This window comes from Danio rerio, chromosome 6, assembly GCF_052040795.2.
Source record: "Danio rerio strain M-AB ecotype USA chromosome 6, GRCz13ab, whole genome shotgun sequence".
NCBI lineage: Eukaryota > Metazoa > Chordata > Actinopteri > Cypriniformes > Danionidae > Danio > Danio rerio.
This window is the reverse complement of record NC_141026.1, coordinates 23542297-23569699: the sequence shown is the minus strand read 5'-3', so window position 1 is coordinate 23569699 and position 27403 is coordinate 23542297. Positions and strand designations below refer to the sequence as shown.

The 27403-nt window shown below is 34.3% G+C and overlaps 2 protein-coding genes across 14 annotated transcripts in view; one reads left to right on the top strand and one right to left on the bottom strand.

Moving 5' to 3' along the window:
* LOC147836337 (uncharacterized) overlaps nt 1–27403 on the bottom strand; it is a 432239-nt gene that overhangs the window by 297316 nt on the left and 107520 nt on the right. The gene's annotated exons all lie outside the window — the stretch shown is intronic.
* rptor (regulatory associated protein of MTOR, complex 1) overlaps nt 1–27403 on the top strand; it is a 236070-nt gene that overhangs the window by 205429 nt on the left and 3238 nt on the right. For 10 of the 13 annotated variants that reach the window (XM_087257152.1, XM_087257149.1, XM_087257145.1 and 7 more), the window contains 5 exons: nt 12888–12994; nt 13896–14023; nt 19904–19990; nt 20080–20196; nt 26342–26471. In XM_087257152.1, the coding sequence (XP_087113278.1) occupies nt 12888–12994; nt 13896–14023; nt 19904–19990; nt 20080–20196; nt 26342–26471 (569 nt within the window). The remainder of the gene's footprint in view (nt 1–12887; nt 12995–13895; nt 14024–19903; nt 19991–20079; nt 20197–26341; nt 26472–27403) is intronic. The other 3 variants (XM_087257147.1, XM_087257142.1, XM_087257150.1) reach the window with 1 other exon arrangement.

Genomic DNA, 27403 nt, shown 5'->3' with positions numbered 1-27403 from the left:
TAGAGCATTCTGAAGTCTCTCCTAGACACCTTCTAAAGTCTCTCCTGCTCCTTCTAAAGTTTCAGTGTGTTTGTTACAATTTTTATACAGGATTATTTGACACACCCCTAAGTCTCTTTTTAACTCTTGACCATTTTTGAATAGGTTTTTAGTCTAAGGGGTCCTGCTATTCTTGGCTCTCAGCCCACTAGCTCATGTCAACAGAGATGTTACAGGTTGTAGTGGCAATTTTCTTTAAAGAGGCGTTCTCTGTGGTCAAGAAACAAAGTCTTACTCGGAATGTCTTTTTAAAGTTTTATTCTTTGCAAAGAAGGTCACAGTCATACAGCAACAACAGTTTCTGCAGAGTGAGACACTGAAGTCAAGTGTGTTCACCCTTTTATCTGGTTTTTACTGCTTACAAGGTCAAACCCTAATACTGCCCATTCTGACGACATGTATGGAAACAGATGTATAGAAAGGATTAGTGGTGCTAATTAATCTTTCATTCACACATTCACATTTTTCTTTCACTTTATCTCCTTCATTCTTTTCCCTACATGCCAGCTGCCTCTGCAGCATTTTCCTCTTTGCCTCTTATCTGCCTCCCTGAGCCAACAATCAACAGTGTCTCCACACGACACGCACATGCCTTTCCCAAAGACAACCTGCTTTTCCTTCTGCCTTCTCATCTGCTTTTTCATTATGTTTAACCTAGTAACACTCAACATTCCTTTTCCCTTAGAAACTTGTGATACCTTATTGTTTTCCTATCTCTTACATGCTTTTTTCTATTTTTTTCAAAACACCGGTGTATCATATCTTTTTATTTTGCTTTGAGACTTCCCCATGCTGGCAACAATCTTTCCCCTGGACTTTTTCGGTACCTATTAATCTGTCGGACATCTCCAACAGATTTCGATTTTTCACCTAAAATCGTAAAGTTAAGCTTTCCAGCTCTAATTTTGTGGCCCCCAATTTCAACCCCCTTTTAGAAGTAAATCGCTTGGCCCCTGATTTCAACCTCCTTCCGGAAGTAAATCGCACAGCCCAAAATTTCAACCTCTTTTTGAAGGAAATCGCACAGCCCCCTAATTTCAACCCCCTCCCGGGAGTAAATCGCAGTTAGCTAGCCATACGTGTTAAAAAGGTCTTGATCTTAGTCAGGCGCCAGATCTCACTTGTGTAAGGTCTTGATCTCAGCTAAACGCCAGATCTCACTTGTAAAAAGGTCTCGATCCCCACCTGATGTCAGATCTCACTTGCATTAATCACGCTGCTATCCCACAGAGACAGATCTACCAGCATGGTGATGGCCCAAATTACAGTGAAAAACCCTTTTAATTGCCTAATCAAATGCCCAAAACTGTTCAATTTTCTTTTAGTAACAAACAAAGAATTTGTCTCTTACCAGAGAGTTCAGATGCCACTTGAGTTCTTTTTCCCAGATGTCAGTGGGGTTCCCCTCCGAGCCCTGCGGTCGGCCCCTCAACCCTCAATCGAGCGGGGCAGGGCTGTGACACGAAGTCCCAGGATGATCAGTCACCGTCCGCAGGGTCCGGAAAAGTTCCTCCAAGACATCCCACTATTCTGACACCAAATTGTAGTGCCAATTTTCTTTAAAGAGGCGTTCTCTGTGGTCAAGAAACAAAGTCTTACTCGGAATGTCTTTTTAAAGTTTTATTCTTTGCAAAGAAGGTCACAGTAATACAGCAACAACAGTTTCTGCAGAGTGAGACACTGAAGTCAAGTGTGTTCACCCTTTTATCTGGTTTTTACTGCTTACAAGGTCAAACCCTAATACTGCCCATTCTGACGACAGTTTCTACAGAATGAGACACTGAAGCAAAGTATGTTCACTGTTCTATCTAGTTTGTACTGCTTGCAAGGTCAAATCCTAATAAGGCCCATTCTGTACGTGCATCAGGTGCTCCGCTGTTTCTGCTGTAAGTTTCCACTACACATGTTTATCTAAAATGAATTTCCATTACACAGGTCTATGTCAGCAAAGTATAGATGCAACTTATGCAAAGGAACTAAGTGTTTACATACATTGTTATGACAGGATAATAACTTGATAATATGTTACTCATTCTAACTTCTAACACATATAGCTTCATACAAGTATTTAACATATATAATCAGTGCTTTACATATTCAGTTATTCTACTCAATCAGTCACTCAGCCTTCTCCTAGTGTTGCTCCTGTGCAGGCATACTCATCTTACACAGACATATCACTGTATTTTTAACACAGGCTGGCATGTTTGCTGCAAACACTACATACATTTTGTGAAGAGAAAATTAACTGCTTTACACTTAGAAAATACTTCACACTGAGAGAATCGAAATCTTCTTCAATCCCTCCTCTTAAGACTTTAGTCTTAATATTATTGTCTTTTAACCCCAAAGTGCAATTTCATAATCCAGTTCTCTTAATTACCTCTATCTAGTGACTAATATTAGTCACATAGCTGTTATCAATTGACCAGATTATGCCACCGTACTTTGACAGAAGTCCAGCCAAACATCTTCCCTCTTGATTTGAAGGAAGTAAAAGACTGTACTCTGTTTTTCTCTTAACACATCAAAGACAACAATGTTTTAAGCATAAGTATTCAGTTGGTTCAGTGCTAGCTGCTAGTTTTCACACTCATATACTGTAAAATATACTGAAGTGATATTATAATAAATATGCAAACAAAATCAATATGAAAACGTAAAAAGCATCAAATGTTGATCTTGATCTTTGCTCATCCTTGTTTCTCTTCTTGTAAGCTATCAGCATCTTCACTTGACTTTAAAAAGATGTTGATGGAGATGTGTGGTTGAGAGTCTGAAATCTGTAGTTGTGCATTCATCATCCCTTGACTTGTGGCACTTCTGTATGTGGTACTCAGGCACATTATCAGAATCACTCTTTTCTTTGCTCTGATAAACTTTTGCTTTCACACGTTGCACTTAGTAGTTTAGAGCTTTGGAATATTCAGGCTCCTCTGTTTCCGGTCAGCTTTCCCTTGCTGAAGTTGTTCCCTTTCGCTCCTTTAAAGCATTGGTACCTCATCAATGGCATCCCCTTTGGCAGCTGTTGGATTTGCCCTCATCCAGATATGGTCCTTTCCTCCTGAGCTTTCCAGTGCATCCACAGATAGACTCGATCAGCTGGACCAATTGGACCTTATATCTCTGCTCTCTCACATGGCTCCTTTCTGGTTTCCTGCACAGATACCACTTTGCACATGGCAATTAATTGTTTCTTCATAAAAGTCCCTACTGCATTCGACATCTTTGCAAACTATTCCAAGAGGTTATGTGCAAGGTTATAGGTGAGATTATATGCCAGGTTTTATGCAAAGTTTCATGTGGTTTCTTGCAAGGGTCATGCTGTTTCTTGCAAGGTTTCATTTAAGGGTCGACCCAATAGCAGTTCATGCGATGTGGTGTTAGATGCTTGTTTCTGTCAGTTTACATACCATCACTCACCAATGCACTTGTTAGCAAATTAATCCCATTAAGTTTATTATTTTCACATATTTCATTGAGCGTTGGCCTTGATGGATCATCTTCATCTCTTTCAGCCATTTCTGGTAATTGAGCATAATACAATTATTCTCTCTTTTGCTTTATTCATAATTTTTTCATACCCCTTTAGATGTTTTTATTTATTGATCACATATTAACTTTAATTTTAATTACTTTATGAATGCAAACCCTTTATAAACTTATTTCTGCTGATGTTTCTAAATGTAGGAAATACTTCTCTTGTCACAGATGTAATAACTATCCCTGCTTCCTAATCTGCTCCTGATGCTACCTCTAATCATCTACTCATCATAGTTTCTCAACTGTGCTTGTTTACAGAATACATCTCTATCCATTCAGCACTAAAAACAGTCATCATATCTCACTGTTTGGAGCAATGGTCTCCAGTCAAGTCTTTTAATTGAACTAGATCTTTGTGAAGCTGTAGACAAGACAATCATCCACATATTGCGACAGTGTCCATACTATGATCTTCTCCCTTATTATAACCCTTTATGCATTCTGGTGTATACAGTATATGCTATTCACCAAGCTACACAAGTACAAACAAGTTTCTACCCTCTTCTGGTAGTTACCTAAAATAAGCTCAATAGAAACTAAGCACTTAATATATTTACCATCCAAAAGAACATATTTCCACATGCAATATGAACTTCAGCTGGAAAATCTTCTCCTATTGATTGCTCTTAAATCATATTATCAACATTAAGCCTCTTTTATCTGTCTTGATTAACCATTTATTTTAATTATCAAATTAACTTCAATTAAATATTATTAGTTACTTATAATTTATTACTACTTTAAATTTAAAAATAAATGTCTAGGACAGATTGCATATTACAGTATCTAGATGTTTCTATTAGTGCTCTTATATTTTTATACTTTTCAATAGAGTTTTATACCTATTTCAGCATTTAGTGGTTTTCTTTCTGGACAGATCTGCATCTAATCCATTTTAATCCTCACTGTGCTGGCTGATTTTATCTGCATCTCAGTCCTGTAATGACAATCATTTAGTTGGAATTTGACACTTCTTTCTTTGCTAATTTATTTTCTGATCTATATATTAATTCCTTTTTTGTCTTTGAGTTATTTTCTTTTGGCTCATAATTATTTCCAAAGACATTCCCCTCAAACTAGTTGTTTATACAATTTTGATGCACTTTTTTATCAGTTGGCTAAAACTTACTGTATGCTTTGTAAATTTATCTTTGCTCTGTTTTAATTATTATTCCTTAATATTTTTTTCTAATTATTTTTCACATATGTTTTCATGTAAAATATTATCTTTTTCTTAAACACTTTTCTCTTTCAATTTCTTTTATAGTAATTCAGAACTGTTACTTTTTGACCTTATCATGTCCGATGAATTAATTAAAATTGTTATTTCAATCTTCTCTTTAACTATAAACCATTTTTCTAAATTTGAATCTCTTTCCAGTTTTCAATATCTAATCTTGATTTAGGCCATTCACAATAAGATTATGTTAAGATATTTCCTTTACTTAGTTTTAACTTAAATACTTTATTTCAATCTTATTTTTTCTCCAAATTATTTATTGCCTTATCATAAGCTTTTTCTCTTTTTCTTTAGTCAATCTGCTGCATTGTAATTTATCCTTCAATGTTTAAGGACTTTTATGATTAAACCTATTAAAACTTAAACCTAAATTATTTAACATTCATCATAATATATCATTCAATATTTAAAATTTTACCTTAAAATTACCTTATAACACTTTTTTTTTATTTACTTAAAAATTTGCATGATAATAATTTCTCTCTCAAATTGACAGGAGTCTGATTTGATACAAGAATGGGTAGCTAAACTTTTGTTCTTAATTTCCTTCTGTAATGCTTTAACTTAATTTGGACTTTAGGAGCTACTTTGAGATGGACTGTCAGACTATCCCCCCTCGCAACCTGAGACAACTATAGCTCACAAATTGGTGCTTCTGTGGTGTCCTGAAATTCCTTCATGTCAGGGCACAGTGTTTCCCCCTCTCTCTTTGGGCTGGCTTCTTTCTTTGACTCAGCTGATGTAAAGTTCTGGTGGAGCGTTTTTTCTCTTTGAACAGTTCATCAGTCTCTTGTTAGTGTCTCTTTTGAATGTCTCTGAACAAATGTAGCTTTTTCAGTCCTCAGTAAATCCTGGGCAAAAAGTTAATGTCACAAGTGTCCACAGCCATTTTGCTCTGTGTTTTTCAAACACCTTTCCGTTTGCCAGTGTACTCAGATGTCTGGTAGGTACAAGACTACAGTCCCCCAAAGTTCATCCCTATGTCCTCTTAATTAATATATTTAGAATTTAGCTCATGACTCTTTTTTTTTTTTTCCTTCATCAAATAAAGACTCCTTTTATTGTTTAACAACTTATTTTCTCTAATTATTTTTCATTCTCAATCATTTTTATCATATGTAAATATGCCTAATTTTCTATTTGTTAAATGTTCTTATAATTAATTTCTTTGGCTTCAGATTGTGCTTCACTTATATTTATTAATTTATTCCAGTGCTTCCTCACTAGTTACATTACATCTTACATTATTTTAATTTCTCTAACATTTCCATACCTGTTTTAATTCAACAGTACTATATGGTGGCCTAATGTCTAATATAACTGTTCATAATCCTTACTGCAATAGCTTCAAGTTCATAGTACTATTTTAACTCTACATGTTTGTTTACTTTAAGCATTTTTCCAATCTGAAATGCAATTTTTAATTGTCAATTAGTTTTAAGTACATAAAATATTAACTATAAAATGTTTGAACTCACTATGCTGTTCTTTAATGTCTCCTCAGTGTCTATGCTTTCCATCTAACTCACTGCTTTTACTACAAATAGCTGTTGGCTCAGATGACAGTCTGTAGCTGACTTTAAAACAGATGACAACAGTCAACTTACTCCACAACAATTTTTATTGCACTTAAACATAATTTTATCTTTTAAAGCCAAATCTTGTTTTCTTCAAAATGTTACTGTTTTTTCTAATTTTTATCTTATATTACTTTATAATATATATTTTTAAACATCTTCTCTTTTAATTCTATTAAACAATGTTTGGACTTCTTTTTTCTCCATTTTCCTATGCTTCTTTTCCTTTTCAAAAATTAGCATTTTTGTCTCTTAGATTTTCCTAATTCATTTTTTTAAGCTTATTTTCCTTAAACATTTGATCATTAACTCTTCAATTAATCAATATTCATTAAAGTTTTTTCTTCTAATTCTTTATTTACTCAAATTATTAACTTATCTTTTTTTTTTATACTGATTTAGTAAATTTATTTCCTGATCAATATAACTATTAATCTCCATATGTAGTTATTTCCATGCTTCAATTTTTTTTATTTCTTAATATTTATTAGTATAGCTTCTAGTTGCATTTTTATTAACACTTTTTATTTATTAAATCTTATTCTATCATGTATATTTTCTTATTTCATTTATCTTATTACATTACTTTATATTTCTATTTATTTAATACCTTATAATATATCTTTACTCTTTAGCTTCTATCTGTCCTGTGAAACTTTTGTTCTTAAAATAGACAGATTCTTACCACTCCTGAAGCAGACCTTCTTCCAGACTGTCGACATGTCAGGAATTTCAGTCACCTCTCTGCCTATTTCATACTTAAAAACACTTCAAACACACAGAGATTATTCAGAAATTTTTTTAACTAGTATATACTTCTTTTCAGTCTGTGTCTTTCAAATGCAATATGATCTCAATTAATTTTATGAGGCTTAATCCTCCTCTGTATCACAATCTCTTCCCTAAACTGCATCACTCTCTATCTTATTGTTCTTAAATCACACAACATATGCAGTCCTTCTTTTATATTATAATATAAAATGATAATTCTTTTAAACTCACTCTTATTGCAACCATACTTCTAAACACAATCATACTTCTCACTCGTCCAAACCTTATCTCTTACACTGTGTAACCTGAACCTCACCTCTATTCTAGTCTCTCTAGATCAAAGGTGATAGCTTCTAAGCACCCCAGCAACACAGACAAATACACAAATACTTATAATTACATAAATACACCTCACTCCTCTTGAGTGACCTGTCCGAGCAGCCTCTAACCTTAGAGCTATAACCACAGAATTCTCCACTACACTCCTCTTGAGTGACCTGTTACTTCTGCTCCCGTCTTTACTGTTCTTCAGTAAAAATAGCATTTCACAGGATTTGTGCCTTTTTTCCCCCAGCCTCCTGAATAATAATATTTATCATTATTAAAACAGAACGGGTACTCTGAGGTCTTTGCGCGCTTCTCTCTATACTTTATTAATCTGCTTTAATCTCTTAACTGTCACCACACTTTAAGAACTTCCTCTCAAAACTTAAAAATGCTCTATGCATAATCTTCATCATTAAAAAATTTCCCAAACATGAGTAACAGTTACTAGTTAACGTTTATCCTATCCGTCAAGGCCCTCTTAGGAAAACAGAGATCATTTGCATGCAAATTGTTATTTTCTCCTGGTATTCAAAACCCCATTGTTTTCCTTTTATATCTTTACTTTTTTATGTTTACTTTTACTTTTTTAGTTTTACTTGTAGTTCGTTATAGCTGGAGAAACAGTTCAAGTGACTTTTTACCGTTACAAGCAGGTCCTTGGCAGAAAAAACACAAACGTATAAGCGAAAATTGCTTACCGTTTTTTATCGTGGCCACATATTTGTGTTTTTCCTCCAACCCCCAGCATGTCCAGTGTCACCCTTTCGTCTCTGTCCAGCCCCACGTTGGGCGCCATTTGTGGTAAATATTGACTTCTCATTAATTACAAATTATCAGACCGGAGGTTTTGAATATCAGAAAATAGACTTTATTCTCCATAATAAAGCCGAGAAAGAGCAGAGCAGACCCCAGAGCATTCTGAAGTCTCTCCTGGACACCTTCTAAAGTCTCTCCTGCTCCTTCTAAAGTTTCAGTGTGTTTGTTACAATTTTTATACAGGATTATTTGACACACCCCTAAGTCTCTTTTTAACTCTTGACCATTTTTGAATAGGTTTTTAGTCTAAGGGGTCCTGCTATTCTTGGCTCTCAGCCCACTAGCTCATGTCAACAGAGATGTTACAGGTCTATGTCAGCAAAGTATAGATGCAACTTACGCAAAGGAACTAAGTGTTTACATACATTGTTATGATAGGATAATAACTTGATAATATGTTACTCATTCTAACTTCTAACACATATAGCTTCATACAAGTATTTAACATATATAATCAGTGCTTTACATATTCAGTTATTCTACTCAATCAGTCACTCAGCCTTCTCCTAGTGTTGCTCCTGTGCAGGCATACTCATCTTACACAGACATTTCACTGTATTTTTAACACAGGCTGGCATGTTTGCTGCAAACACTACATACATTTTGTGAAGAGAAAATTAACTGCTTTACACTTAGAAAATACTTCACACTGAGAGAATAGAAATCTTCTTCAAGAATGTGTGGGGAAAAAGTAGCTAATCACTATCATGTTTTTTGGGATTGTCAGAAATTACACCGTACTGGAAAGAGAGACATCTAGATGCCATTTTTGAAATAGAGATTGACTTTACCTGTGAATCTTTATATTTAGGTAATATAAATTTAGATGGATGGATTAATAAAGACAAGAAACTGTTATTTATTCTTTTGGCAGCTTAAAAAAAAGAAAATTACAAAAAAAATTTTTAAATTATAGTCACCTACAGTTGAAGAATTTGGGTATTTCTAGCTCTGAAGACACTGTAGCTGTTTTTGTTGTCTGCGCCTTTAATGCAAATGAACTAGTTCTCCCCACCCACTGTATCCACATGCTTGTCAGAGCCAAAATGATCTCTCTCTATTGCTGTGATGTGTGTCTCCATTTCCTGATGCGTCTCACGTAGATAAAAACACAGAAACGAAGGAAGCCAATCTTTATAAGAAATACTACAGTAAGTACTTGATGTATTAGCCTACCTGCAACGATGAGTCACACACAATGCCATTACAATGTTAAAGAGCCCCTATTATTCATGAAATAGGGTCATATTTTGGTTGTAAGGGTCTCAAGCAACACTCTAATATGCATGCACGGTCAAAAAACACTTTCATGGTCTTAATTTCATAATCTGCATTTATTTTTACCTAATTATCCCAGCGACTCTCATATGAATCGTTCAAGTTCATTTATTTATAAAGCACATTTAAAAGCAGTCACAAGACTGACCAAAGTGCTGTACATAAGACAAGGTAAAAAAATAAAAAGACAGAATATATAAACATAGAAATAAGGCAAGAGAAACGTCTGTAAAAATGTTTAAAAAATAGCGATAGAACAAACTATTAAAATAATCTTAAAAAGCTAAGCTAAAAAGGTGTGTTTTCAGAAGTGATTTAAAAAAAGATTTTGATGGAGCCATTCTAATCACAGGCGATAAGGTGTTTCACAATCGAGGACCTGCCACATAGAAAGCTCTGTCCACTCTAGGTTTCAGCCTAGACTGTGGAACTGAAAGAAGATTCTGCTCACTTGACCTAAGAGATCTCACAGGAGTGTAAAGATGAAGTATCTCTAAGAGATAGGATAGGGCTAGATTATGGTGGGATTTATAAATTAGTAAAAGCACTTTAAAACCAAATCTGAATTGCACAGGCAGCCACAGGCCTCTTGGAAAAGGGGTAGTGTGTTCATATTTTCGGCTATTACAAATAAATCTACAGCAGCATTTTGGACCAGCTGAAGGTGAGAAACCTGGGATTTTGACATGCCACAGTAAAGTGCATTGCAGTAGTCTAACTGTGATGAAATGAATGAGTGGACAGCCATCTCTAGAGTGGTGAGATTTAAAAAGTGATTGAACGTTAGACAGCAGATGTAGTTGATAAAAACTGGAGACAATAACCTAACTGATCTTTTGGTCTAGTTTTAATGACTCATCAAAGATGACACCTAGATTGTGGATATGGGGCGATCTAAAGGCAAATAAGCAGCCCAAATCTAGGCAAGAGGCCTGAACGTTATCAGTAGGGCTGAAGACAATCACCTCTGTTTTATCCTCATTTAATTATAAAAAATTTTGAAATTGTGGTATAGCCAGATTTTGATCTCATCTAAGCACCTTAGTAAGGTACTAATTGTGAGAGGGTCATTCCTCTTAAAAGGTAAGTAAATCTGGGTGTCATCAGCATAAAAACGTAAAGACACCCCATGACCTCTTAAAATGACTGCCAGCGGAAGCATATATAATGAAAACAGTGAGGAAGCTAAGACTGGTGTGAGATCATGCAAAGAGGATAAGAAGTTACCTAATTTACCTGAAAACTTTCTTTCAGAAAGAAAAGACTTAAACCACTTAAGGAATGTGCCTTTCAAGCCCACAACTGACTCTAATCTGGACAGCAGGATAGAGTGATCAACAGTATCAAATGCCACTGACAGATCTAGAAGAACTAGGACCACAGAATTGCCAGAGTCAGTGGCTAGCAGGAAATCATTAAGTACTCTGAGGAGGGCTGTTTCAGTGCTATGAGCCATTTTAAACCCAGACTAAAACAATTTCAGCGATACAGTTGCTTTTAAAAAAGATTGCAGTTGATAGATTTTTTCTAAAATCTTAGAGCAGAATGGTAAGACAGAGATAGGGCGAAAACTATTCAGAATAGAGGGATCCAGTGAATGCTTTTTGTCCTTAAAATGGATATTTTGTTAGTGAAGTGTCTCAAAAAGCTTTCACATAGAACATTTGAAGCAACAGGCATTGATTGAACAGCTGGATTTACAACAGAGTGTATAACTGAGAACAGAGCTTTAGGTGTAGAGTGATTCATTTGTTCCCAAACCCCTCCTTAGCGCGAAGCTAATCTATGCTGATTGGACCGATGATAGCCTGCTGTGATTGGTCGACACTGACAGCCTTCAGCGCGAGACAGAGTGAAATGCCCAGCAGATAATTAACAATATAAAAGTTGTCACAGTGCATACACACTTCATAGTGTAAGGCGTGGATTTTGGCTGCCAGTGGGTGAATGTAAATACAGACGATGGATTTGAAGATACTAAAGACTAACAATTTTATTGAGCAAAAACTCCAAGAACTGGCGAGGAGATCTCCTAGCTTGTCACACTCTACGTGCTCTTTTCACACAGACACACACTCACATTACCCTCCTCTCAGAGGACACAACACACACACACACACACACACACACACACACACACACACATAACCCTTCTTCTCAGAGGACACAACACCAAAACATTTAAAAACAGAGAATGCACTTTCGGGTTGAGAGCGGTGTGATCGAAGGAACAGAATAAAGAGTTAACCTGATACAGTACACGCGGTTACAAGTAACAAAACACAACTAAATACATAATTTGCAAACTACAGTAAACAAGGCGACATTTTTTTAATCACACATACTTACACTTGTGAAATGGAGGAAGAAACTTATCCATGATGCACTGATCCATGTACTGACAGTCTTTACTGATCCTTCCTTTAACAAACGGCCTATGAAGTCTTCTTTGTAAGCATGTCATTTTCAGAAGCACTCGAACTGCTCTGCTGAGGTTTCATTTTTGGGAAGAGACAGACAATAATATCCATCTTCACATCGTGACTTTATTCGGCCGGCGTGTGTGTGTGTTTGTGTGTGCGTTCGTGCGTGCGTGTGTGTGTGTGTGGCTTTTTTCTGTGTTAGTGGGCGGGGCTACAGGTTTCAAATCTCCGGGGTTTGCACGCGCAACTACTTGTTTCGTAGTCACGTAACAAGTTTTTGTACAATTTACAAGCTTTTTGTGATCTTTGTAACAATTTAAATCATATTTGAAATCCAGTTGAAACCACTAGTGAATTACTACTTTGTTACTATTGTTTCTTTGTTTTATTTTCACCAGTCACTGTCTATAATGTGTCCTCAGTGAACTCTGAATTTTGGCATAAATTATTGGACTTCTAAAACCATACCATGTTTATAAGCTGTAATTTATTTTTATTTTTTAAAGATACAAAAGTTTCACTTTGCGCATTCAACTAATTCAAGTTGTAGGATACTTTTATTATTCAAGGGTTATGACAAAATTTGGATGCCTTCACCATTTTTTCATTCTAAAAAAAATAAAAAGTGTATTGTGTGACTGGACCATCTTTTATTACAATGAGAGTGTGTGTGTGTGTGTGTGTGTGTGTGTGTGTGTGTGTGTGTGTGTGTGTGTGTGTGTGTGTGTGTGTGTGTGTGTGTGTGTGTGTGTGTGTGTGTGTGTGTGTGTGTGTGTGTGTGTGTGTGTGCAAGCGTGCATGTATGTGTGCGTGCGTGTGTGTGCAGGCATGCGTGCGTGTACACACATGTAAAAACCATCCATACTCTTGAAGGTGCAGGTATGGTGGTGGACTGGGAGCAGGAGACTGGCCTCTTGATGACGTCTGGTGATGTTCGAGTCATACGGATCTGGGACACAGAAAGAGAAATAAAAGTTCAGGTATGGGCTGAGTTACACACACTTTTACCTGAAAAACACTGGTCCCAGATGAGCTTTATTAGTCCATTAGTTTTGTGCATTACTTCAATTCGTGGCTCATGTTTAAATGAAATGTTTCATTTAAACTTTTTTACTAAACATTCAATTGTCAGATGATTGATATTGTAGGTCCATATACAGTTGAAGTTTAACCCATTTCTAAAGATAATAGTTTTAATAACTCATTTCTAATTACTGGTTTATTTTATCTTAGCCATGATGACAGTAAATAATACAGCTTAAAGTGACATTTAAAGGCATTGCTGGGTTAATAAGGTTAACTACGCAGATTAGGGAAATTTCCCATTTGTAATGATGGTTTGATCTGCAGACTATTGAAAAAAAAAGTTTGCTTAAAGGGGCTAATAATTTTGTCAATAAAATATTTGTAAAAAAGTTCAAAACTGCTTTTATTTTTGCCAAAATAAAACAAATAATACTTTATCCAGAGGAAAAAATATTATCAAACATACTGTGAAAATTTCCATGGTCTGTTAAAGATAATTTGGAAAATATAAAAAATAAATAAATAAAAAAATCAAAGGGGGGCTAATAATTCTGACTTCAACTGTATGTTTAATTACCCCTAAATAAGTAGTTTTTCTTCGCAAAGCACAAAATGCTAAATTGGCATTTCAGTTTGCCATTAGATCTTCTTTTATTTCAATTCAATTAATTTTTAAAATTTAGATTTTGTCAAAGCTGCTTAACATAGACTTTCTAGTTAATTGAAACTGTTTTCTATATGATTCACTAATAATATTAGTATGTATGATCTTTGAATATTGGCGCTAAAATGTTGTTCCACGTTAAATTAATTAGCACACCTCCATTTAATCAAGCTTTTGTGTCTGTGTTGCAGGACATCCCAACAGGAGCAGACAGTTGTGTAACCAGCCTGTCATGTGATCCTCAGCGGTCATTAGTAGCCGCAGGCCTTGGAGATGGATCTGTTCGAGTGTATGATCGAAGAATGGGACCTAATGAGTGGTGAGTCACTGAGTTTTTTGTCTACATCCATTGCCCATCCAATTTCACGTGACTTAAAGACCAAATCAATTATTTGGTATTTGTAATTTGGTGTTTTGTAAGTGTTCTATTTTAATATTTTACCGGAAACGACCCAGGCTTCTCCTAAAAGATAATTAGATAATAATAAATAATAATATAAACATAAAAATAAGATGTACAAGAGGTGAAAAAAATATATATTTCTCAGCTTTTGTTAATCTTTGAACAACAAGTGGCATGTCCGAAATTATTCAAACCCTTTACAAACTGTCACGGTCAATAGGAAAATCCAAAGTTCTTTACGTTTCAAATAGTCCTAGCTTTTCTGAAGCACCCTAATTACCACGATTTAAACAGCTATTTTAATCAACTCAGTTGTTGAAAAAACAGATATATTTTTATAGTATACATCTGTTTTTTCTGTGTTGACCATTGCTTTTCTGACCATTCTCATAATAAATCCTGCATTTGGATCATTGTCAGCATCCCTTTACATATCACAATAAAGGCTTTTCTACTTATTATTAAAGGGAATATAGAAGGGTATAATTAACTTTTTGTTCAAATATTAAAGATTTTTTTTTTCCACAATGATTCTTTTATACATCTTCTTATTCATCATAGACATGTCATCAGCAGATTCACTTTTTACTGTCACTTGTTTACCGCTTTAACTTTTATACAGTTTTATAGAGAATTAACAGAGGTTTAGGTGTTGTTTTTCGCTTGCTGTTACCGTAATGGTGGTCAGTGACTGGGATTTTTCTCCTTGATTTCTTAACTTTAGCTTTTCTCTGGGTGCTGTAACTCAGCATTTATAATACTCCTTTGTTCTAATGTATGTAATTCTAGTCTTGCTCTCATTAGGCTAGCTTTATAGGTTAAAGCCCAGTAGTATGATTAATTATACGTAATATTTTACTGTGTTCCACTTTGTTTCACGTTTTTCGTCTCTTTTTTTCTAAATATGCACGTGTTGCACATATGACATATTAGAAATATTTCTTCATGAACTCTAACAGTAGTTTGCCAAATTGAGGTAGTTGATTCTGTGATTGAAATGAGTTCACTTATGTTTTAATCCAGTGCATGAATTTTTACTGCAACATACTTTAAAATAACAGCGCGTTATGGGCAACTACAGCTGCCAGTATTTAACAGTTAAATTACAGGACAATTTTTTTGTACAGAATTTAGAGAAGTTGTTCTATAAAAACACAGTATGTGGCTGGCAATATTAAAAATACCATATTAATGAATCAAAAATGTATGTTTTACTAATGCACTACCAAACTGCTCTGACTTCATAAATCAGATGTCATAAATCAACTGACTTGATCAGAAAAGAAATCAGCACTAAAATGTCACTCCTGTCCACTGAGTTTGTTTAGTCTTGCATTTGGCCTTGGACAGGTAAAGTGTCTGTTGCAGTTGTTAAAGTCGCACATGCAAATTCTATAGGAAAAGGTGTAGTTAAATCATGAAATGTCATATGAATATTTACATAATGTCAAGTCGAAAAACTCCTTCTTGTGCTAGTAATTTCAAATGCTCATGATTTTCCCCTCTGCTTGTCACATGGGGTTTCCTCTTTTTTTCTGCTTTTGAATAGCTTATAAATGCGTGCGTATTATACTTTCACTTTCCGTTTTGCGGGAATCGCGCAATTCAGCGTCAATTGTTTGAATAAAAGACAAGGAAACTACAACAAAAAACAAAATCACTGTTATTAAACACAGAACTTTAATTAACATAACGGAAAAAACACAACAATTCTACAGGCTGAAATAACTGTGGACGTTGGAACCAAACAAGTAACAATCATAAAACTTTTTAACCATAAAACAAAACCGCTGCAAAACGCCAAGTTGCCTGTACGCTAGTTTTAAGTTTTTTAGAACTCCGAGGCTAATACGCACCCACACAGGATTAACTATAGCAGCAGCCGTTCTCTTATCGCGTCTTTTCCGCTTCCAAGTTTGTTATTTCTAATATAAGAATATATAACAATATGCGCGCACAAGTGGAGCGATGCGCTTGCTTCTTTCCGGGCGCACACAGTAGAAACATGGTGAGACATCTCATGACAGACATCTCATGGTGAGAGTTGTGCGTGTCTATCAGTGCAATGTAAACAAATGATATGTTAGACAAATTATTATTAAAAGTATTGTGTATGCATGAATGCAGATGACAACAACAGTTAATTTAAATGGCTACTTATCTAATATAAAGCTTGAATTTACATTAGACGTGATAACAGTGAAAGCATGATTATTCTTCCGACAATATAATCGTACAACCAAAATCTATAATTGTTGCATCCCTAATTGTTATGCAGTTCAAAACATAACATATGAATGTGTCTGAATGTAGAAGAAGCCTACTTAAGCAATGCACTGCTTTTGTTGTGCTCTGAAATACAACATTTGAATGTTTGTAAAAAAAAAAAAAAAAAGTCTAATGTACAAAGCACTGATATTATGTAGTTTCAAAATACAATATATTAACATTTTAATGTAGAAAAAGCTAACGTGGCTGTCTTAAGGAGCAAAAATATACAGCATGTGGGCCCTTAAATGATGTTGTGTCATCACTTAGCAAGTTATATCTCTCCAGCCTTTCCTTTAGGATGCTTTTCATGAACCGGCCCCCATGACAAACTAATTGAATAGCCCTGTCTTAATGTATCAGTTATATAATAAGAGCTTAGTCCTTATGAACAATCCGTTTATAAAATAGCCTACATTATTAACGAATCTATATGCAATTAAAGAATAAACCAAATGTGAAATATGATCCTTGCATAATGATCACAACAAAACAAGCTAGCACTCATTTTATATATAAACTATAAATAATTTTTTTTTTTTAAATGTTAAGTAATGGAACATTATGTAAAAAATCTAAAGACTACAGGCTAAATAAAAGCGCCTTGTCAGAGCTAAACATCACCGCACGCGTGTCAGTTTACAGCTTCTGTAAAGATAAGACAGCCTATACAGATCACACAGTCTCAATAAACAACATGTAAATGTATAAACATTTCGATAAGTATTGTTATGGAATATTTATAACGATATGATCTTGCTTTTGGTTATATCGATACCAGCTTTGAGCTCTCTCTCACAAGCGGCAGTTGACAGGCGCTGCATAGGGGCGTTACACTGTCAGAGGCGGAATACACTACACAGCATACACTGGCAAAATGTTTTATTCTTAGTTTTATTTGTTGGCGATTTGCGTGTTGTTCCTTTTTTTAAAATACCTTTTATTTTTAAAATCTCTCAAGGTAATGTTGTCTATCGGGTAACATAATCTCCCTCAGAGATATTAGAGTTAAAGATCGTGGTGGGCAGTATGACTATTGACAAACACCGCCCTGTAAGTTTACGCACTGCATAGACTGTAGGTCTACAGCTCTGGTGTGTTATAAATTGCAAGTTTTTATTGTAAAGTATAGATTATAACCCAGTAAACAGTAAAATAATATTTTTTGAATGGCTTGCCTATTGACGGCTTATAGGCTAACCGTTAAGCTTAAATAGGCTGAGCATATTTTTATTAAAATTAAAACACATTACTACAAATTAGCCACCCTTTGATTTTTTTTTTTTTTTCGTTTATGTATATTTTTATCAAACAGAAAATGCAATGAATAGTTTATTTTGGGTTTCATTTTATGCTGTATTTTGACAGATTTTGCAAAGGCTTCAGCTATTCTACCTGTCAGCTGGTACCAGCCTCAGTTTTGCGACTTGACTCGTTAGGCATCTGTGTCTGTATGACAGCGAGAGAGAGAGATGAGATCAGACCTCAGATTTGATGTGTGGCCGCACATCAGTTAATTTATTGCAATTAAATAATATAGGCTCATCTAAATTAACTTTTTATTTATTAAAAGCTGAAATATTGCCAGACAGACGAAGCAACTTTCGGTTTTTGAAGAGATCGTCCTCACACAAGACGCACACACACACACACAGGTTAGCCTACACTCTTGTCGGCCTATTCATTATTGATTTATTTAACATTAAGCACATAATAATCAAGTGCAAAAAAGAACAGCTGAACTTCAGAAAAAGTGCTCACGGCTGTTGCCGCTATGGTTGCTTTGTTTCTCTGCAGTTGGCTTATTAATGGCGTGGCATTGCTAAATCACTCTTGTTTTAATAAAAAAAAAAAAAGATCATTTTTTATTAAACATTGTGAGATGATGGTCGCGTAATTTTTAAAATGAGAGTATGCGTTGCGTATTTATGGCTATTGATCTTATCTACCCGCGACCCACCCACAGTTGAACATCAAGTAGGTGTGTTGAGGTTGCGTGTATAAATTAGTTGTGTTTCCTCCAACTGCTGACACTTTGTCAGGCAAAGTTTGCAGATTGCCTCATTACCGTCTTCAGGTTCTCTTTTTGCATTTGGTTTGAACCCAAAATATAGCCAAACGCGCTTTTGCATTTTGTTTTGACACTTAATCGTCCACCATTCTCTTTCTGTAAATTCGACTCCTCTCGTTCTCTTTATGTGATAAATAATATATGACGCATTGTAGCTATATTCAGATGATAATTATAGAGCATGCTCTCATCTTAAGTAAATTATTAAGAATTATGTTTCCCATTTAATTTAAAAAAATTTATAAAAAAAAACGAATACTTAAAAAGAAAACAAATGTGGGGACGGTGTCACGGTGAAAAAGTGATGTCACCGGTGTTGCGTCTTAAAACCGGTATCACCGCCTATCGTGGCAAGCCTAGTCACATCCATCAGTTTGTATGTGTAATTGTACAATCTTCACATTCTGTACTTCATCTCTGTGTCCCACAGCTCATTCAATGTTGTTGAGTTATGTTTTAGTAATTTACACTCAGCCTGGCAGTCCCAGTACTTTAAATTGTAAATTGCTTGATAAAATTTAAGTAAACTTGCATCCCATGCTCTGCATACACTATGATGTTGTTCAAATTATTTTTAAATACATTTTTGACTCCTTTCCCAGATTTCACAATTTCATTTCAAAAACAGAAAAGGTCTGTTGTACAACTGTTTTCAAACACACATTGTAAATAATAATAATTTCCTTGAATTCTAGTATTTATTATGTGGTTAATTTCCACTAAAATATGTACATTATATTAAAAAATAAATATAATATAAAATGTATTTAAACTATTTTAAATATTTATTTAAAATGTATTAAATTTATTGTTATAAATTACAATTAAAAAAATTATTGTATTTATTGAATCTAATTAAAGAAAAAAATGTACACTATAATAAAAATGGCTGGATTAAACAAAACTTTCCCAAATTTACCTGCGATTGTTGTAAATTGTACAAGGCAATTTATTCTTTAATTTTTTGCCCCCACTTGTCGCATGCCTTACCTGTATTACTTTCTTACCTCTGTAGTACATAAAAGATACGTTGAAGAATGTTGGTTACTCATCAATTTTAATTTCATTGAACTTTTTTTTTTTATCTAAAAGAATACATATGTGTTCATTATCAAAATGAATTCATTCATGAAGGTATGAAAATTGTAAAAGAAATTCTTTTTTTGGACAGATTGATGTATACATTTTCAAAGCAGCCTTGTGATTAAAATAATTGCTTTAAAAAATCTTACTGATAACTCCATGAGTTTGTCCAAAGTGCTAAAATGCACAGGAAACAGCAAATGCAGAGGAAACATATTTCTGATAAATTATCGTCCATGTTCAAACTAAAGTAACCATTTGTTATTCTGTGTTCTGGTGCAATCTGTCATAGTACTGCAGTTCCATCAATGCTCAGCAGTGCTTCATCATATTTATTGACTGTAAGTGCCCTAAACAAATATCTTTTTCTACAGTCGTGTGATGACTTACAGGGAACATGGAGCTTGGGTGGTTAAGGCACACTTGCAGAAAGAGCCGGAAGGACACATTATCAGTGTCAGGTAATTGCGAATAACATTCTCATTAGTTAAAAAATTGGGACTGACACTCTTTAAATTCAGCTTACAAAGTTTGTTTTTCTTTCTTGCAGTGTAAATGGAGATGTGCGGTTCTTTGACCCACGGATGCCAGAATCAGTCAACACCTTGCAAACAGTGAAAGGACTGACAGCCCTAGACATCCATCCACAGGCAAATTTGTTTGCTTGGTGAGGGATGCAGATGCACTGCGTTTATTTTATTTTATTTTTTCACACAATCATTGTATTCTTTAGTATTCTTGTTGTTTACAGTTTATTTGTACTATGACTTGATTTTGATTCATTTACTAAATGTCTAATTAATTCAGACATTAATGGTGGCCAACTCATTGAAGATAACATTACTTAAACTTTGTAAAATTGTGTGTGAAAATGATCCTCTTTGTGTGTGTGTGTGTGTGTGTGTGTGTGTGTGTGTGTGTGTGCGTGCGTGCGTGCGTGCGTGCGTGCGCGCGCGCGCGCGTGTGTGTATAAATATAAATATATATATATATATATATACATACATAGATACATAGATACATACATACATACATACATACATACATACATACACATACAGTTGAAGTCAGATTTAATAGCCCCCTTTGAATTTTTTTATTCTTTTTTAAGTAATACCCATATTATGTTTAACAGAGCAAGGAAAATGTGTTGAATAAATCTTCTCTCTGTTAAACAGAAATTGGGGAAAAAATAAACAAGCGGTTTAATAATTCAGGGGGGGGACTAATAATTATGACTTCAACTATGTGTATATATATATATATATATATATATATATATATATATATATATATATATATATATATATATATATATGCACACACACACACACAGGGTTGAGACAATGAAACTGAAACACCTGGTTTTAGACCACAATAATCCATTTGTGCTGTGTAGTGCCATAGATATTTTTAGCCATTCTTCCTGCGAAATAGTGGCCAGGTCACTATGTGATGCTTTTGGTGGGAAATATTTCCTGACACAGACTCATTAATATTTAAATCTGGTGACTGTGCAGGCCATAAGGAATATTCAACTTCACTTTCATCTTTGTCAAATCACTCTGTCACCAGTCTTGCTGTGTGTTTTGGTCCATTATTATCCTGATACCTGGCACCGCCTTCAGGATACAATGTCTGAACCACTGGGTACACATGGTCCTCCAGAATGGTTCAGTAGTCCAGCACAAGTATCGGGTCTAGGGAATGCCATGATAATGCAGCCCAAACCATCACTGATCCACCCCCATGCTTCTTGAAAAGCTTCTATGTACTATGATGGTGGTACGCTTCTTTGGAGTTTTTCTACATTGTGACTCTATTGGATGTGGGAAAGACAGTGAAGGTGGACTCATCAGAAAACAACACATGTTTCACATTGTTCATAGTTAGGCATAGGGCGATAACCAGTTTAAACATCATGGTTTCAAGGTTCAAAAGTCTGGTTTTAAAATCAATACAATTTCTTTTATACATGTGGTATATCATTTTTTTTTTTTGTTATACGTGTTGGCAAATTTATTTTTAGGGCAACAGTATCTCCAGCAGCAAAGGATCATCCACATTAGGGATGCTAATGATTACATTTTATTGATGACCAATAAGCATGGACATTTTGGAGAATGCTTTGCATTGAGACCCATCCATGACTTCACAAATTGCATAATCAAGTGTGTACTGTTTGGGGGTCTTTAAGCTTTTTCTTATAAAGGGCCAAAACCAAACTTGATTGAGGGTGGCAGGCTGAAAGTAAATATTTCTGCCTTAGTGTCACTCTTTTGACGTTGCATATTAGGGGACACATAAATACCTGTTATGCGCAAATCTTATTCTCATATCCGCAAGTGCTGCTGTTAATTCACAGATCAGGTAATGAATTATTGATTATCCAAACTTTAACTACTTTTTCTAATATATTAAGGTGTTTTGAGCAATTTTATCTGACAGACTAGCACAAATATGTAGACATGTGGCGAGTATCTCATTTCAGTTTTTGAGTTCTCTCATCCTTCCAGCTGAGTTTGTTCTTCCGAGGTAATCCGAGAACACATTTAGTGCTGCGAATAGATTGTAAAGCCTGACCTGGCTCATTGTGGTCAAATGACTTGATTAAGCAAAGTAAAGTATAACTGACATTTAAAGTATAACTGTCAGTATAACTGACCGCCACAATGGATGGTTTTGTCATTAACAGTGAAAACAGTTTAATATTGGCTACTCTTTTATTTTTCATCATACTTCATACAAAAAGACATTAATGCAAACAGAATATTTTACTTTTGTTTCATTTGTATAAAAATCTTATTTAACAAACTAGTTTGTGTTTTTGCTGTTGAAGCATAGTACATCAAATGTTATTCATTCATCTTGTTTACTTTGTTGGTAACTGACCAAAAAATATATACTAAAATTAAGATAAAAATTATACCAAGCGAAAATTATTCCAAAAAGACATTTTTTTTTCCAACAAATTTATATGAGTTGTATATTTTAGTTCATGCCCATCTGCTACACAACTGTGAAGTTGGATAATTTGTTTCGCTCCATGGAATAAAAAATTTAATTAATCCTTTACTGTAATTGTTGTATCACAAACCTATATAATCAAGTAAAGTCATATATTTGATTAAATTTTTTAATACAAGTCATTAATGGTATCGCATACCCTTTGCCCTGGCCGATGCTGATTCGCACTGCTCAAAAAATTTAGCTAGGCAGCCCGAGGAGCTCCATATGGAAACATTTGGTTTTTGTTTACCCCATGAATAAAGCTGTCAACATTCTCACCTCTGAATAAGTTGGTTTTAGGTACTTGTAGATTAAGGTAGCATTCATAAAAGTACTGCCACAGTAGAGATTTGTTTCTAGCAACACCCCTGCTATATCCATATATAATAGTTTAGTTTTTTGCATATAGTGCTCCATTACTTATAATTATTTTTATTTTTTATTTTTTGTATTTATAGTTTATTTATAAAATGAACACTTTTTGCAGTGATCATTATGGCAGTAATATATTATAGGCTTATTTTTCAGTGTTCTTTGAATGAGATACTGTTTTTATCCATTGCATTTAGTCATTATACAATGATATTGAATAAGTTATTGCTTCTTACTAGACTTTCGAAGATTTTTTTTCCCTTTGTGTAATAATGCCTGCGTTATTAGTGTATATTTACATGTCATAAAGCAGACACAACTCACATGAAAGGGGTAAACAAAAAATCTATTAATTGATCAATAATTTAAATAATATTCATTCGATTTAGTTGAAATCGACATCCCTAATCAACATTAAAAGCATCTGTCAGCCCACAAACATCTGAAAAACAATCACTTATACAGCAACATCGAAGCACGTTATAGACCTGAACAGTCCAGTGCAGCTTACTTTATATTCAAAGAAAATATCCAAAGGTGCCTTTTCAAGTTGTAGGGAAATATGTGTAATCAAGATTGCAGAAACAAATGATTTTTTAAATATTTTAAGTATTTCTTTAAATAAACTATATTGTGTTCAATTGGAATTTTTTTATTTTTACCCAGACAATTAAAAGAATGTATTTTAGAGCAGTAACCACTTTACCTTAAAATCGTGATATTTTTATCCTAGGTTATTATACCGTCAGGATCATAGACCTGCCTATAACCCAAAATTTTTGTAGCTGGCACCCTTAAAACAGACATTTGGCTTTGGCAAAGGTTTGGCTATAGCAGCCCAGACATGTTTATTGACCTTGTGGATCTCCTAACTAACAGTTTTGATGGAAACAGGAGAGTTGAGGTTCACATTTAATTCTTTAGTGAGTTGGGGAGCTGTGGTTTTATGTTTTAAGTACCCAGATATCCCTTTCAGACAGCTTGCTTTTGCAGATTGCCTTTCTGTTACCTATTCTTTTGCACAGTTACTCCTGTTGGATATGGTTCATCCTTCTTAATGGTATGATGACATTACCCTGGATATTGTGGATCTTGATACATTACCAAGACTTGCTGTCTTGATCAAAAATGTGCCAGTGAGACATGCACCCAGAAGTTTGTCCTCTTTTGAACTCTGATATATCAATAGTGTGCAATAGTGTGACCTAAATATTTTAACCACTGTGCTATAACTCGGATAATTAAACCCTCACACTCTGCTCTTAGTGGTGGAATGTGCATTCAATGAAAATTACCCACCAGTCTGGTCAAATTTAGCCATGAAATCTCCAACACTAAATTGACCAGTGTTTCAGTTACATTGTCCATATTGTGTGTGTGTGTGTGTGTGTGTGTGTGTGTGTGTGTGTGTGTGTGTGTGTGTGTGTGTGTGTGTGTGTGTGTGTGTGTGTGTGTGTGTGTGTGTGTGTGTGTGTGTGTGTGTGTGTGTGTGTGTGTGTGTGTGTGTGTGTGTGTGTCTGTCTGTGTGTCTGTGTGTGTGTGTGTGTCTGTCTGTCTGTGTGTCTGTGTGTGTGTGTCTGAGTGTGTGTCTGTGGGTGAGTGTATATACAACTTCAGCTGTGTGTGTGTTTAAAAAATATACTGGATAAGTGTGATTCATTCCGCTGTGGCAACCCCTGATTAATAAAGGGACTAAACTAAAAAGAAAATGAATTAATTATTGATTAAAAATATATATATAAAAACTATTTTTATTCTAGTCAGAATAAAACAATAAAGACCATATCATACACCCGGTACAATATGGCACCAAGTGCATAGGACATGATATGCTTCCAGAAAGTGTGTTCGAATGTAACTGTGTTTTTTTTTTTACCTAATTGAATTTAGAAATTGTTTTAAAACAAATCTTTGCACTTAACAATTTACAAAATTACATATGTAGGCCTAGGCTAAGGGAAGTCTTTAGTGGAGGGCGCCCACCACCGTTTTCTTACTCCACAAAAGTACATGAGTGAATTAAAAGTATTTTATCTTTAAATTTTCTTTAACTGTTTTCTCACTGGTGAAGACTTGTAGTTTTTTCACTTACAAAGATTTTTCACTTACACAATTCTTTTAGACCTCATCATTTTAAACCATATTTTCCATCCTTAAAATAGTAAAAGTTAATTTGAACACGCCCTTAATGCTTTTGTTCAATGCACTTTAGACTTTGCGCATAGATCTTTAAAATATAGTCCTATAACTTTCTTTAGAATAAAAAATATTTCAGAAAATACAATGAAAAATACCTTGCTCTGTTAAACATCCTTTGGAATTGAAAAATAGATCATTTTTATATTAATTCACAGGAGGGCTAATGTTGACTTCAACTGTATTCATATTGAGACTTTATTGAGAATATATACATTTAAGAAATATTTCCCAAATGATAAGTAACAAAGCAAGAAAATTTTCACTGTATTTTGATAACATTTTATTTAAGTTATTTTATTTCAGCTATTTAATATTTCAAAAGTCATTTTAAGGTCAAAATTATTTGCCCTGTTGAGCTATATTTCGAAAGTCTACAGAACAAACCATCATCGACATACAATGATTTGCCTAACTACCCTAACCTGCCTTGTTAACCTAATTACCTGAATACTAGTGTCTTAAAAATTATCTAGTACATTTTTATGTACTGTCATTATGGCAAAGATAAAAGCAATCAGTTATTAAAAATGAGTTATTAAAACTATGAATTAATTATTGAAAAAATCTCTCTGTTTAACAGAAATCGAGGAAAAAAGGAGGCTAATAATTCTGGCTTCAACTGTACATAGTATAAAAAAACATCTTAAATAAACTGTAAACTTATACACTTTTTTCCCCAGAGGGTACTGTATTACAGGACTAAAATAAAATAAATCAATGCCCATGATTAGATTAGATTAGATTCAACTTTATTGTCATTACACATGTACAAGTACAATGCAACAAAATGCAGTTTAGGTCTAACCAGCAGTGCAATAGCAGCAAGTGCAGGATACAGGTATAAGTCATAAAGTGCAGTTATAGAAAAACTATGGTGATATTTACAGATAGATGTCCAATGAACATTATATACAGATTGTATTAGCTATGAACAGAGATTTACAATAAATGAATATATGTACAGGTTGCTATTTATAATCAAAAGTGTGCGGATAAATTAACATGATTACAAATGTGTATGTGCAGTGGGTGTGTACATAATTACAAATGTCCATGTGCAGTGCGTATGTGCAGTTCAAATAAGTATGGGGGGGGGGGGGGGGGAGTCAGTGAGGGGCAGAGTTCAAGGGATATCTTAAAATATAATCATGATATCATTTAGTTTTGAAATGCTTGACCTTTCCTGTTTATAATCATCCCATTTTCTCTCTTTCTCGCACATTCTTTCCCAGTGGCTCTATGAATCAGTTTATAGCTGTGCATAACTCTAATGGGGATGTGATCAGCAACATTAAATACTATGATGGTTTTATGGGGCAGAGAATTGGAGCCATCAGCTGCCTGGCCTTTCACCCTTTCTGGGTAAGGAAGTTTTCTCATTCTACATTTCTTACAATAAACAGTGGTGTTGTGAAAAGCTGCTTTAAATTTTAGTTGCTCTTGAACTAAGTTGAACATAAAGTTATACAGTACAAGTGCTAGTGACAAATATTGCCAACTACACTAAAGCTACTTAAAGGAGCATTTTAAGTGTATTCTTTGATATAACTTCTTAATGTTACATTGAAAGCAATGAGCAATATGGCATTAAAGTAAAAAAACTAAAAGTAAAAGTATCAGTTAATTGTTTACACATGTTATTGGGACGTTATTCTAAAGTTGCAATTATTCATTTATTAACTGTTAATAAATAAGAAATAGTTGCAACTTTAGAATAACGTCCAAATAACATACACAAGCTAATAACTAACACTAATATATTAACTCACACTCTACAGATCACCTGTTTATAGTTTGTTAAAAATCTACTAATACCAGTGAATCTTTATAGAACAGCAAATAGATGGAACAAGTTCAAGCCACAGAAATTTTATGTGATATTTAAATTATAAAATGTTTGTACCTTAACCTTGTTCCACTCATAGGCATTTTTGTGTGCTGTATTTTACCAAAAAAAAAAAACTCCACAGATGAAATGTTGAACATTGTGTTTAATGTATACTGTAGAAACACACATACTGAGCCTTCACTTGGCAGAACAGCAGTATACAAACGAATACACACCCATGAGGTTTGGGCACTTTTTGTGCTAAACATGAAAACAAAATAAATACAAATTTCTTTTATTAGAAAAATTCTACAAAAGTTTCACTGGTGTTATTAGATAGTTAACAAACTTTGAACAACTGATCTGTAGAATGTGAGTTAATATATTAGTGTTGGTTTTTAGCTTGTGTATGTTATTGGGACGTTATTCTAAAGTTGCAACTATTCCTCATTTACTAACAGTTAAT